The 14516-nt window shown below is 43.2% G+C and overlaps 1 protein-coding gene across 1 annotated transcript in view; it reads left to right on the forward strand.

Annotated features, from left to right (window-relative positions):
- Positions 1–11649, forward strand: part of LOC119420593 (SH2 domain-containing protein 4A) — a 28293-nt gene extending 16644 nt beyond the window's left edge. The window contains exons 5-6 of the mRNA XM_037688010.1: positions 1250–1514; positions 11249–11649. Coding sequence (XP_037543938.1) covers positions 1250–1514; positions 11249–11448 — 465 coding nt within the window. The 3' untranslated portion in view covers positions 11449–11649. The remainder of the gene's footprint in view (positions 1–1249; positions 1515–11248) is intronic.
- Positions 11650–14516: the final 2867 nt, after the last annotated feature.

Consider the following 14516-nt stretch of genomic DNA (forward strand, 5'->3'; position numbering starts at 1 on the left):
TTATATGAGAGTTGATTTTTATTTACAACTCGGTACATTATTATGAAGTTCAGTAAGTGTTAAGAATGTAAAATGTCACAAAGACCAAACACAAAACGTTCTTAAAGTAAGAAACAAAAACTTCACATTATTTTGATGAACGTGTCGTTAAATTTAAACTTTGTGACCAGAAGCCGTTACACTTCGCTGTTTAACGTCACAGACGACAGTCAGCCTGGCGTGGGTCAGTCATGTGACTCGAACCTTCACACAGTTTTTGGCAGATTCTGGGGTCTGAGGAGCTCCATGGGAGGCTGGTACCTCGTTCCCCCTCAGCCTCCTAAATCTAGGGATGGTTTTGTCTGTTCTGTATCCAGCAGCAACCTGGTCACCATTACCTCTGCCTGTTCCCTCTGGTAGGAGTTGCACCCATGAGTGAAACGGTAACAGTTGAAAGTCTCAACAAAAATCCAATTGTCAGATTCAGCTGAGTGCTTTGTTTACACTGAGTGCAGACCCGCATTTCGGAACTGTATCAGAACTTTATCTGGAGTGAACTCTCTCCGACTACATCGTTTGCTGCAGTGTAGGGTAGTCAGAGAGATTTATTTGTCATTCGCATCTCATGTGGTACATGTGGTGGAACAAGCCTTTTAATGTTTGATTTCAATATCTAAATGAGCAGCTTTAATTCTGACTGAACTGATGAGCTAATGGCTAGTCTGATCAGGGCCCAGAGTAAAGTGAATTTCTGTCAAGTCATCGTGGCTAATGCCAACACTCGGTCGTAAACCTTTACATCGTCTGCAATTTCAGGTTTCACTGTTACTCCAGCAGATATATCATAAAGTTCCTGCAGGAAGTGCTACAGCTAGTTGCTACTGCACTTGCAAATAACCGCAGAAAACACAATGTGAAATTCAAAAAGCGCCTCAAAGCGCTACCTACAACAGGTAAGATAATGTTTGTTCACATTTCCACAGAACCCCGCTCCAAGAGAGCAGAATTGTTGCTTTAATGGTTTGCTGCATCGAAGGTTTTCCTCCAGCTGATTTTGTGAGGGATGGAGGAAGAGGAGGAAGAGGAGGGGAAGGCTGATGATTAAGGAGTGAGATCAGGGAGGGAAATTATCAAATTATTTTTCTCTTCTCAGCCGTAAACTCCTGATCCGAGGTCAGAGTTCTGGGTTCGGTCCTGCCCACGCTCAGGGAGTTGTTGATGTCTTGATTTGGTCAAACATGGCGCTAACTCCTGTCTCCTTCCTTCACAGCCCGAGACGAAGGCAACCGAGGAGAAGACGTCTCCCCAGTCCCCCGTCTGCTCGGGGCCTCCCACGAGAGCGGGTGCTGTCAGAGTGAGGCCGGCTTCTGCAAACCCGACTGTAGGTTGCATCAACGAGAAACCCGACCCCACAGATTCAAGACTGGAGGCCGTGATGTCGACCTCCTCCTCCTCGTCCTCCTCCTCCTCGTCCTCCTCCTCCACTGTGTCAGCCTCACCCAGCTCGAACTCCCAGGAGCTCCAGGGAGGAAAAGGTGAGCGCAGCGTCAGAGGTGAAGGTGACGGTCGGGTCAGGTGTCAGAACAAATTCTGGATCGATGGACAAACTGTTCCGGGTCTGTTCACCCTTCCTTTCCGCGGTCAACCACATGTGATGGTTGGGAAAATACTACAGTAGTCCCTTGATTATTGCAGGGGTTACGCTCCCGCTCCACCCCCCCCCCCCCCCCCATGATAGTTGAAAAACCATGACGTAGGAACGTTATATTTATTTTAGTATTTATATATTTTAAGGTTTTATAAACCCTTCCCACACTCTTGCAATGTTCTAAACTCTTAAACCTACGTCATTTTAACAACATACGTATTTGTACTGTACAGTACTGCAAAACTTTACTCACCAGCTCTGCAGACCTGCAGCGACGAAGCCCACCGCCCCGTCCAGGTTGATGTGCACGTGGATCGTGGATCATTGAGCGTCAGGATTATTTTAGACTTTTCTGCCAGTTGTGTGAGCTTCATAGATAGTTACTTCTGACTTTGAGTTGCAAAACAATCCCTACATTTCGGCAGAAAGCAGCGGCTGGAAGCACTGTTGGCTTCTGGGAAGTGTAGTTTTTTTTGACTGGCATTGCAGTATAAGCTTATTGAAAGAAAACTGCAGTGCCTGCCCAAAGTTTTTTTCCCCTGTTAACTTTTTTTTTTTTGATGGCCTCCCTTCTCCCCTTACAGCCATCCTCTCTACACCATTATTATGAAATATTTATTCTAGTGACTATCTAGTGTAGTTTTTTTTTTATTATTATTATTTTTAAATAATAGGATAGAAAGAAAGAAAAGACAAAGTAAGACTCCAAAATATAAGAAATATACACAAAGAGAGCACACGGCAAAACACCCGGCCACTGTCTGTTCACCTGCAAAGAACATGACAAAACACAGCAACAAAATACATATGTATAAAGAACTTAAAATATTCATGGCTTTGCAGTAAGTTTCCATAAATATATATACCCATACCTACGCCTATATACATACATACATACATACATACACATGAATATACATTCACATACATATCTATATATCTACATATAAAGCCTACATAAACATCCCTGCTTCTATTTGTGTGTGGTTGTGAGCATGCATAAGTGTATAAGGCTTCTCTAATAGAACATTTAATAGTAACTGTGAAGCAGCAGAGACCCGACCCCCAAGACCAGAGGCAGACAAAAAAGGGGGGACCAGAGCCCAAGATCCCAGGAGGGACCCCGACCGCGGAGCCCCCAGAGCCACCCACACAGGACGAACCACTCACCCACCCCCCAGAACGGACCACAGGGGAGAACCGGAAGATCCCCACCAGCGACCACATACAGTGACCCCCCGGGACCAACAGCGACAAACTCATAGGCCTCCGTCGGAACCCGCCGCACCGATGTAGGTCCAGGTCCGGGCACCGAGGCCCGGGCACCGAGGACTCACACCACCCAGGCCAAGGCCCGACAGGGCCAGAGGACCCGAGCCCCACCAGGCAGACACCAGGCCGAGCCGACACACGCCCAAGCGCCCAGCCCCCGACACCAAGGGCCCCAAGCACGCCGGCAGGCAAGGGCACACCCCACCAGGGGGCCGCGTGATAGGGGCGCGATGCCAATGTCCCAGTTGTATCAAAGAGGGGGCAGTCCGAGTCTCAGCCTAACAAATACCCATTCATACACAGACACAATCACACAATCCCAACCTCAGTCTCACATTCACTCACTCAAAGACATACAATAACGATACATTTCATTCTTATTCCCGATACGCACTCTATACCCCCCAGGTCCAAGACATGTACCCGCCCTCTACAGGGGGCAGCCCATGCCCAAACCCAGGAGGTAAACCCATTCATTCTCGAGCGGAGAAGAGCCAATACCCCAGACCCGGCCCAGGCCATGCACCGCCGACAGGACACCCCCCCCACCATGAAGAGGACACGCCACCGACCACCCCCACACACCGCCAACAACCAAGCACGCGCCCCCAGCCGACCGCCCGCCAGGCCCCGGCAGCCACCCCGGCCAGCGGGCCAACCATGGCACCCAAGAGCCAAGCTCAGGGGGTCCAAACAACCCCAGGGAGAGCACAGCGCCAGCACCGCCCACGGCAACCCCCTAGACCCTGAACCCCCACATAGTCCTGGTCAACACCCGACGGCTTGCCCTTCTCCCGGACCCCACCCCCGTTGCAGTATAAGCTTATTGAAAGAAAACTGCAGTGCCTGCCCAAAGTTTTTTTCCCCTGTTAACTTGTTATACCGTCCCAATCATGTGAGTAATATTGAAGTTGACAATCGTGTGTTGTGTACAATCTTATGCTGAAAGCCTGCAGGAGAGCAAGTCCACGAAAGTCGAACCACAAAGTAGCGAGGGACTAGTGTACTTGAAGAGGAAGGGCCTCATTCGGAAGAAATAAAGTTGAATTCTGACCCGACCGGGCCCGGTTACTATCTAACATGTTTCAGGGCAGCTCGAGTAATTTTATTAACCATCGCATCACTGTCAGTTGCAAGATAAACGTTTACACGCAGTTCTGTGTTTGTTTATGCGCAGCAGCAGCTAGCTGTAGCACTTCTGACAGGAACATGTCTGCCGGAGTAATGCATCAGAGATTAGGTTTAGAAAATAAAACTAGCTTTAACGGGGATGAATTTATAAAACCTGAAGCTGATTTAAGATGGCTGCAGCCCACTTCGGTTCCTGACCTGCTCTGACTAGCCCTTAGCTCATCACTCCTGTCAGAAACAAACTCCAAACTGAGATCATCTTCACAGACTATTCACTTTTAGAAGATCTGAACTATCCCTTTAATGAAATGAGACTTATCTGTTAAATGTAGAAAATCTGGAGGCAAAAACTTTTACAAAATCTGATCAAAATCATCATTAAACTGATTTTAGCATCAATATTTGAGTGCAATATTAAATGTTTGATTTGAATTTGTCAAAAATGAGCAACAAAAAACATATTTTTGTTCTTTTAAAGTTCTGAAAAGTTTTTAAAAATCATCAAATTGTTCTTCTGCTGCGAGTGACAGAACTTTACTCAACAGTTTTTAATAACTTCACACGGACTACTTTGTTGTTGTAAATAAAAAAATGCATCTTTTATTTAAATTTGATATTCAGTAACATAAAATATCTGCACATATGTATTAAAATACAATATTATTGTTGTGTTTTGACCCATAAAAGTGAGAGTAAAGACAACTTTGACGCAGGAGGAGGTATTCGACAGTAACTGGGCTCTCAAGTCAAACTATATAAAGTTGATTTTTACGTTTTAACAAACAGGAAATGAGTTCTAGCTGCTGAGTCTTTCACATGTGCGGGTGTTAAGTTGGTGGGAAAAAGCAGTTTGTCTTTAAAATATATGATTTTTCATTAAAACAAACATCTGGGCGTTAAACAGATGAGTTTATTAATTTGACTCAAGAACGGACACCCACTCACACAAAGTGAGCCACTTTTTCACAGAAACTGGTAAAGAAAAGGTGGAGTTAGCACCATCCAGTGGAAATCATTGATACTGTAGAAGAAAAGTCAAGTTGGGAAGCAAACATAAAGGTTCCTGAAGGGTCCCTCTGCTGGAAATCTGCTCCTCCTGCAGCTCGACGCACGCTGCAACACATCAGAGCACAGTTTTGATGCTCGAATTGTGTTTTCTCCTAATAGTTTTGATAAAATAATGTTTATTCATTTGGTAAATATCATGTCTGCTGTGATGACACAGCAGTCGTGAGAGTCTGGCTCATGGATGTTCTTTCAAACAAAGAAATGAAACCAGAGCAGATTTAAAACAGAGATTTATGTCTGCAGCTGTTAAACTCTCCGAGACGAACTGAAAGGTTTGAGGAAGCTTCAAGTTTGTCTCCAAGTTCAAAACTATGTGAACGGCTGGTGTGTGAGCTTTTAGTGACGTTAGTGGCTGAATATGAGCTGACCGGACGACGGGCTGTGATTGTAGGTAAAAACAACTGAAGATGGAGGCTGAAAACACCCTAAATAATAAATGTGTGTGGAGGTCTGATTCTGACAATGACAGCTCAGCTGTTTCCATTTGGATGAGGGTAATGACGAGCTCCGTCCCGTTAGCAGGAGCTGAGAGACACAAACCACTCAGAACGTGAACATCTGAAAAATGACTGAAAATGGACCGAAATGTCTTCACAGCTCTAAAGATGTGCTGAACCAGCGACGACAACATGAAATATATATGAAATTAAAATAGTTTAAGAGTAAACACAGATCAGTGGCAATTTTAAGCCTCTCTTTGGGGGTGCTCAAGCACCCCTGTTTTAACACAACACCCCTGAAAAATAAAGAAACCATCATTAGGGTTTTGTAAGGAAGCTCAGTTATCAAACATTAGATTCACAAAAAATATTTGAAATAAACATTGAGGAAATGATGACACTCTTAAACAGGATAGTAAAATCTATGATTATTTTTGGGCACGAGTCGGATCCTCGATGGCACCTGTCAATCAATCCAGCAAGCTTGTCAGTAACAGACCAATCAGCAATCTCAATTTTTCCCAAAGGTAAACGCCCCTTACCTGCAGGAGCTCCACCCCCTTTTCCTCCGACAACATTGTAGGGGTTTTGGTTAACGCTTAAAGCTAGTTATGTTTTGTTTTGAGTGTTTTGTATTGTAGATATATGTTGCAACTTCTGGTTGCATAAGCTTAGTCTTTGTTTGTTATGATCCTTTAAAAGTCTTATTTGTGACTGAGCTCATCGTTTACGGCCACACCACCCTGAACACGCCCGATCTCGTCTAAGTACTTGGATGGGAGACCGCCAGTGAATACCAGGTGGCGTAAACTTTTGCATTTCTCACAAACCACAGCAGGGGGTGCGTTGTTCAAGCCAAGAGCCATTGTCAGTACTGGGGGCTGAGCACCCCCTAAAGGTCAGGTCCTAGAACCGCCCCTGTTACAGATGTTAGATGTAAGGACAGTGAGACGGGGCTTTGCCTAATAAGATTTAAATGTGTTTATGTGGAATGCAGTTTATTTTTAAAATAATATTTTGTTAACCTGGAATTTAAAAAAGGCTTGAGTGAGGAGTCAGAGAAAGTTTTTTTATTTCTCAAACAACAAAAATAAATTAATAAACTGTTAATAATGACTTTTACATTTTTTATCTCTAATGAATATTTTTAGGTTTGTTCAGAACTGGAAACCTCAGGAGACCTGCATTTTTCTATTAACGTTTTTTTTAAATCATCTGAAATGTTTTAAATGAAAGAAAACAGAGAAACTAAAATCACAGTTTCACTGGAACTGGTTTTTATTTAATGCATATTTCCTGACAACTTGCACAACAAAGTTTAAATTTAGTGTTTTTGTTGTTTGTTTGTTTTTAAGTTTGTGGAGTGTGACAGAGACACATAATTATGGCTCAGTCTCTGTCAAACTGACTGAGCTGTAGTTATTTCTATGTTTGGTAAGGTTTATTTGCTGTGGCAGCCATCTTGAATCAGGTTTACACCAGATGTTCATCAGTTTAGATGATTTCTTTGTTGAAATACATCTATGTCTGATGTAAACTGACCACCGTGGAGGGAACTATGCTTTTTATTTTCTATACAAGTATAGTTTCTTCAAATGACTGAGGTCAACCTGGGGGTGTCCAAACATTAATCTATGGGGGCCAAGGCCACCATTGGCCACCCCTGGCTCCATCATTGCTCCTGGTGGTGGATAAAATTGCTCCCTCCAAAAAACCCCAAAAAACTTCTTCCTATGTTCTTCTCCTCCCCACTTGAATATCTTACACCAAAAACATTAAGGTTTACTTCATTCTCTGTTCAGTTCAGTCCAGAAAAACACTCATCTCCAAAACTACAGACATTCACTGTTCAAACCTTTCAGAGATGATGGACATCGGAGTGCGACTTGTCTTTTCTTGTGTCCACCTGCAAAGAACACATGGTCCAGTTCTTCAAACCTTAGTCCTGCATGACGCTCAGCCAGGCCCCCAGGAGCTGACCCCCCCCCCCCCCACACACACACACACACACACACACACACACACACACCTCCTCCCTGCCCTTCAGTCCACAGATGTGCTTCTCAGGAATTCTGCCCTCTGACCCACTTCCCATTATCCACCTTTCCCTTCCAGTTCCTCCCATTTCCCAGCCAAAGACATTGAGATGTTTTCAACAAATAGTGTTTGTTTGTTTGTTTGTCTGCTCCCTCGTCTTCCTCGTGTTTCTAGTTTGTGACAATCCAAAATCTGTGACGGGAGATAAATCTGTGTTGATAAGTGGTTCGTGCAGAGGTTCTCCTCCACCTCGGGGACTGGTTCTGAATCAGGGTGCAGCTGCTGAGGAGGCTCTCAGGCAGGAAGGTGTGGAGTTCAGACAACCAGTAGGTGTGTTGGGACAGGTTAGTCAGGTTACCTGTGGGGAGGTGTTGGTCTGTAGCTTCAGGTTTGAGCCGCACAGCCCACAACGCCAGCCCTCCTCCTCCTTCCTGTTTCTCTCCTGTTAAGCATTCCTGTCAGACCTGCACCGAGGCTTCCGAGCTCGAAAAACTCTGACCGTAAGTGTGTGTGTGTGTGTGTGTGTGTGTGCAGTGCGTGCCTGAATGTGTGTCAGCCTCAATTGCTGGAGCCTATTCAAGGTTTCCGTGGTGACCGCACAACACAACGAGACAATCAGAGGCAGGCCCACGCAGCGCAGCAAGAGGACATTAACGCAGGATCCAGAGGTCAGGGGTCACAGGAAGGCAGGGCGAGACACGCAGGGAGGAAGATGAAGAGGAGGAGGAGGAAGGTACAGGGGAGGTGATGGAGGGAGTGAGAGCAGGGGAGGAGAAAAGAGGGTAAACAACAATAAACAAAGAATCGACTTCTTTCAAGCCTGCAGCCATGAAGAGTGTTATAGGCCCCAGGTGTGTGCGTGTGCATGTGTGTGTGCGTGTGCAAGGCCGTGGTGTTAGTCAGAGATGGCGGCATGCGTGACTGAATCCGTCAGCAGGAGGGGTGTTTGCTCTGCGAGTGAGAGGGAGTGAGCATGCACGGACCTGAAGAATGTGCGTGTCTGTTTAAATTCAACTGTTCGCATCTGTGTGTGTGTGTGTGTGTGTCCTGTAGCCATGCACACGGGTGCTCTCACATATCTCCGTCCCCCCGGGGATGACGCTAAAAATATGTGGCTCCTCAAGCCTTCTGGTGTCTGAGCAGCGTCTGTCTGCTCGCTGTCCCCCCCCCCCCCCCCATCACTCCCTCCTCCTCGTTACTCCTGTTCCCTCCTTTCCTCCCTCTTCCCGACGCAGTACCTCAGACACAAACTACACCCAGCTGTGTCCCTGCTCCACTTCCTCGGAGGATGACCTCTGCTCACCTGGAGCTGGAGAAATTAAGACAAATTAAAAAAGAAAAAGAAAACGACAGGAAAGATGTTTTCAGAGCAGAACTGGACTCAGCTTATGCAGCACATATATTTGTTTACATCGTTTACTGACACCCTAATGCTCATTTGCTGTTTCCTGATGGTCAACGACATCATCTTCTTACTTCCTGTTTAGTTGGGTTTAGGAGATCGTGTAACTTTAAACGACGACGCAGTTCCTTTATGTTAGCTGGACACATTAAAGTCTTTACCAGAGTGGGGGAGCCTACTTTAATCTGTTCAAACTGTGTGGAAAGTCAACAAGCTGCTCCATCCATCCGGTTACCATGGCGACGACTCCTGGCTGACGTGCTTCTGATGACATCCTTGTGTTTTAATGAAAAGGTCAAAGGTGACACGGGCAATTTGTTCTCTGTCAAAACTCACTGTTGCTTATTTTAGAAAACAGACTCCGATCTATGATTATTAACTAGCCCCTAGCTCATCTCAACTAATAACTAATATCTAATAATAGTTACTAACTACTAGCTAATATTTAAAAACTAGAAGCTAACAAACATTAGAAAGGGAGGCCCGGGCTACAGATTGCTTTTCATGGTCTTAAAGACACTGTTTGGATTTTATCCAAGTGGGATTCTGTGGAGCAGTTGTGAGCAGTCAGTATCTAACCTGTTAGCTTTTGAACGTCAATTTTCAGAAGCAGCGTTTAAATCTGATCCGACTGATGAGCTAAGAGCTAGTCCGTGCGGGTTCAAAGTGGGTTGCTGTCGTCTTTAAATCACTCCAGTCTAAAAAGTTTCAAAGCAATTCATCCAAAATAACTTCATTTAATTTATTTTTAGATGGTTGTTTACACTGATATTGCTGATGTTCATTGTTTGTTCCATATGGAACAAACATTACAAAAAAATTAAAACGTGAACTTTGACCTGGCAAAGAATCGGATGAACCATTGTGTGCTGAAACAAAATCTGTGTAATATAGCTAAAATTAGAAACATCTTATCTAAAATGATGCAGAAAAACCGGTTCATGCATTTGTCACGTCTAGACTGGACTATTGCAATGGTTTATTATCTGGATGTCCAAATACTTCTTTAAAAAGTCTTCAGTTGATCCAAAATGCAGCTGCCAAAGTCTTAACTGGAGTTAGTAGGAGAGATCATATCTCTCCAGTTTTTGCTTCTCTCCATTGACTCCCTGTCAAATCCAGAAATAATTCAAAATCTTACTTCTAACCTACAAAGCTCTCAACAACCTAGCTCCATCTTATGTTACAGGTCTTGTTCCATATTTTCCTATCAGAGCACTTCGCTGTCAGACTGCAGGCTTTCTCGCAGTTCCTAGAGTTTCCAAAAGTAGAATGGAGGAAGATCTTTCAGTTATCAGGCTCCTCTCTTGTGGAACCAACTTCCAGTTTCTGTCCATGAGGCTGACACATTGTCCAGTTTTAAGACTGGGTTTAAGACTTTCCTTTTTGATAAATCCTATAGTTAGGGTTGAATTGTTATGCTGATATAGGCTTAGACTACTGGAGGACAAATTGACCTCATTTCCTTAAAATGATTTGCTAAAACTGAATAGTTTTCATTTTATACTATTTCTATCTTAACATGTTAAGATAGAAATAATATCAGTGTAAACAACCATCTAAAACTAAATGAAGTGAAGTTCTTTTGGACAAATAGCTTTGAAACTTTTTAGATTGGAGTGATTTAAAGATGACAGCAACCCACTTCAAACTTGCTCGGACTAGCTGTTAGCTCATCATACAAGTCAGATTTAATTTGATTCTTGATCTGCCATTGTGTATCTATTCCTATCTAACCCAGCTGGGTTTCAGTCGGTCGAAGCAGATGGCCACTTGTCCTGAGTCTGGTTCTGCTAAAGGTTTCTTCCTCATGAGGGAGTTTGTCCTTTCCACTGTCGCCTTCATTCTTGCTCAAGATGAGAGTTCTGTGATGGAGTTAAATTCAAAGCAGTCTGCTCCTCAGATAAATAATGTTAACTGATTATTTTTATATATGAATGTTTCTGTTCAGTGCCCTGAGAGAACTTCTGTCGTGACTTGGTGCTATAAAATAAACTGAACTGAATTTTCCCAAACGATTCGCGCACACGATTTTGTTGATTTTTCACACGGCTGTACATTTCTAGTAAATAGTTACTTTAGCTGATGGTATTAGTACACAAACTAATTGTAAAAACTGTAAAAGCTTTATACTTTTACGTGAATACCCTTGTAAGGTGAATTATAAGCACACTGAAGCAGCATTGCCATAAATCCCATTAAACCGTGAACCTCTCATTAACCTGTGAATGCTGGGAGTTTTTCAGCTCACATCATCTCGTCTTTTCGCAGGTTTTGACTCTGCAGTTTACCGACGGCCCGACTCGGCGGAGGCCGGGACGTCAAGGACTGCGCCAGCCTGTGCGGGGCGCGGCCGGGTGGCTGAGCTGATGAAAACCTTTAGCGCCGACACCCCGACACAAGCTGCTTCAGGTGGAATCAAGCCGCCTCTTCCCACCAAACCTAGTCACTTGCGTTTAACAACCAGGTAATCCTTAAAAGATGGACAGACCCACCTGGTCCCAGGTGTCCTTCCCTCTTATCAGGCCAAACCGGAGAATGACTAACACCGGGACGCTAAACGGAGCCTTGAAATCAAAAGGTTGTTGCTCCATTTCTAAAAGAACAACCATGAAATGTCAAAGTATTTTTACATTATTTTTGGATGCTGCAGTACTGTAATCTGTCTTTTTGGGAAAGGAGCTCTAAAGCAATTGATTGTATTTAAATATTTACTGAGAAAATTCTACTTTTGTAAATCTTAATCTCAGTTCATTCATTTGTACAAAGTCTGTGCACATACCTGTACCTACTGTAGGTCATCATTTGGCACCATTTAGCAATAAGCCTACCCCCATGACTAATTTATACTTGCTTTATTGTTATATTTTTAATTTGGTTGTATAAACTTTATAAATTATTATTGAACACAAAACAAATTTTTTTATGGCATCGGTGCAAAATCAGAGATTTGCTTTTTATGTAACCTGATCAATCTGCTTTACTTGTTGCTGTGTTGATTTCCCTCATCTTGTAATGCTTGTTCATAAAATTAATAAGATCAGCTCTTTTAAAGTGGGGTTCAGTGAAAATGTATGGTCAGTTAATATCTTACCTGGTGCAGATAGTTCTTAGAACCACCTCAGTCCAGAGAAATAAACTTTAATTCTGATCAAAGTTATTTATTTATTTTTTTGGTTTGTTTTAAAGCAGCAGCAGTATAATGTGTCTCTTCTGCTGCACATCCTGCAGAGTTATAATTGTATTTCTGTTGGAATAACTGTGTTATTGAAACTTGACACGAGCGTAAATGTTGATATCGGCCATGACATTTTTCAGATTGCGGTTGTTTTAAGATGGTAGCAGTTGCATTTGGCCCCATTTGAACCAGCTCATTAGTCAGAACGAATCAAATACCTATCTACAACAGGTAGGCTATTTACTGTTCATAACCCTTCCACAGAAACCCACGTTAAAAGAGCAAAACAATCCCTTTAAAACTCTAGTTTTAAAGCAAGTCGTCTTTGAACTGATAAATCCAGGTTCTCTGTTTGGGAAGAGTTGTGTCACGTTGACCTTTTCAAGCTGCTTAACAGGAGTTTATAAAATATTTGCAGCTTAAATCCATTTACTAATCCTTTGACGCTGCAGCTTCAATAAAAAGGGTATCCAGTTTTAATCAAAGGACATTTGCATTCTCTCTCGTACGCAGAGTTCTGTTAGTTCCCTCCTAATGCCAGTTTTCTTGAGCAAAACAAAGGCGTGGATGTGCACAGAGAGGGGAACGTAGGTGCAGCAAGGTCCTCCTTCATCTCACGGCCTCCTCCCAGGGAATAGTGTCGGGTTGTTTATGTGTCACAGTGCAGCGCACGTCTCCCTCCGCCACCTGGCAGGAGTCTCGCTGCGACCTGTTGTGGACCAATGACGGTGCCAAGCGCACCTCGCCTGTCACTCCCAGAGGATCAAACCCTGGCAAGTTAGACAGCCGCTGCCAAATCATCCAGATCGGTGCTGCCGCTGTTGTTGTTTCTCACTTCTGTAATGTTGTTGCATTGTTGTTTTTTATCTGGAGACATGTTTTTTTAACGGGATATTTAAAATGAGGTCCACTCATTGAAATAATTGAGCTGTCATATTTTTAAATGCTTTTACTGTTTGTCTGTTTTAACTGTAATCCTTACATTTTGTGTCAAAAACACATTGCTCTTTCATTTTCTGTAGCTTCAACACAAAGGTTTTAGAGTTAAACATGCATATCCTGTATAATACTGTATTATTTGGATTTTAAGGTGCATTAAGCGAAATAAAACAGTCAAACTTTATTCAGCTCATTCACAATAACCACATAAAATCGGTTCGAGGTCAGTAAGTATAACCAGAATTAATAAATAAGGCGCACCGGATTATAAGGCTCACAGTCAATTTTTGAGAAAATTAATGGATTTTAAGTGTGCCTTATAGTCTGAAAAATACAGTAATTTGCTCTTTCTGCTCTTATTTGCTGGAAGGTGTCGTGAACGCTGCAGTTCAAGAATTATTTAATTCAGTTGGAAAAAATTAAAATAAATTTGTGTTTGGTTCATTGTGTCTTATTATGACAACGCTTCTTGATAATAAAACTTAAACACGTGGAAAACCTGATTATTTCCCCTTAAATGGTGCAACATTTACAATAAAAAAGCTTTGGTGCGATGAACAGCAGATTTCAGGATGCGGGGTGCTCTGTTGAAAATCTTTTCTGCCAAACAACTAATTTTGCTGTTGACACTTGTTTGGTGCCATTTATTGGATTGGATGATCAAAGTAAAAAAATGGCATTTTAACTATTTCTTTATTTATCAGGGGCCTCAGTAGCATGTGGAAGAACCATACACAGCCACAACAGATGAGCACATGCTCCTTATGATTCTCACCAGCAACATAATCCCGTCCTTTAACCAGTGTTCATGCACTGGAACGAACATTATGTCCAAGCTGATCCCACAGGTGTTCAGTGGGGATGAGGTCGTCCTCTCCACGCTCAACCCCACCCAGTGGGGGCGAGTGGTATCATCTTGGAGGACGGCGTCAATCCCAGCCTGCAGACATGTGAGATTGCTGCTAGTTGCTCAGAGGCACTGATTATCAGGCAACAACCAGACACCAGACTGTCAGCACCTGGAGTACCAGAAACTCACGTCAACAACAGCGTAAGATGTTCGGAAGAGAGAATTTGACGTTATTTCAGACTCACCTCCGCTGCTCAACCCACATGCAAATGTAGCACCATTTAAGGGAAAATATAAATAACAATCAACCAAACAAAAATCTCCGTACTTGTGTTTACATCAGACGAGCGGATCGGGGTCGATCTAAAACTTTAATTTGCTTTCAACAAACCCACTCTCCTATGTCTGTTGTCAGACCCAACAAAGTCCATGCTCAATAATCCAGGTATACAATCCAACAATTTTCAGTCAGGTCATCTGGACAGTTTCTTTTTTATTTTTATGCTGAAACGTTTCACCTTCCATCCAGAAGGCTTCATCAGTCAAGGAAACGCACAACACAAAACTGATTC

This window comes from Nematolebias whitei, chromosome 14 (assembly GCF_014905685.2).
Source record: "Nematolebias whitei isolate Nwh7 chromosome 14, NemWhi1, whole genome shotgun sequence".
NCBI lineage: Eukaryota > Metazoa > Chordata > Actinopteri > Cyprinodontiformes > Rivulidae > Nematolebias > Nematolebias whitei.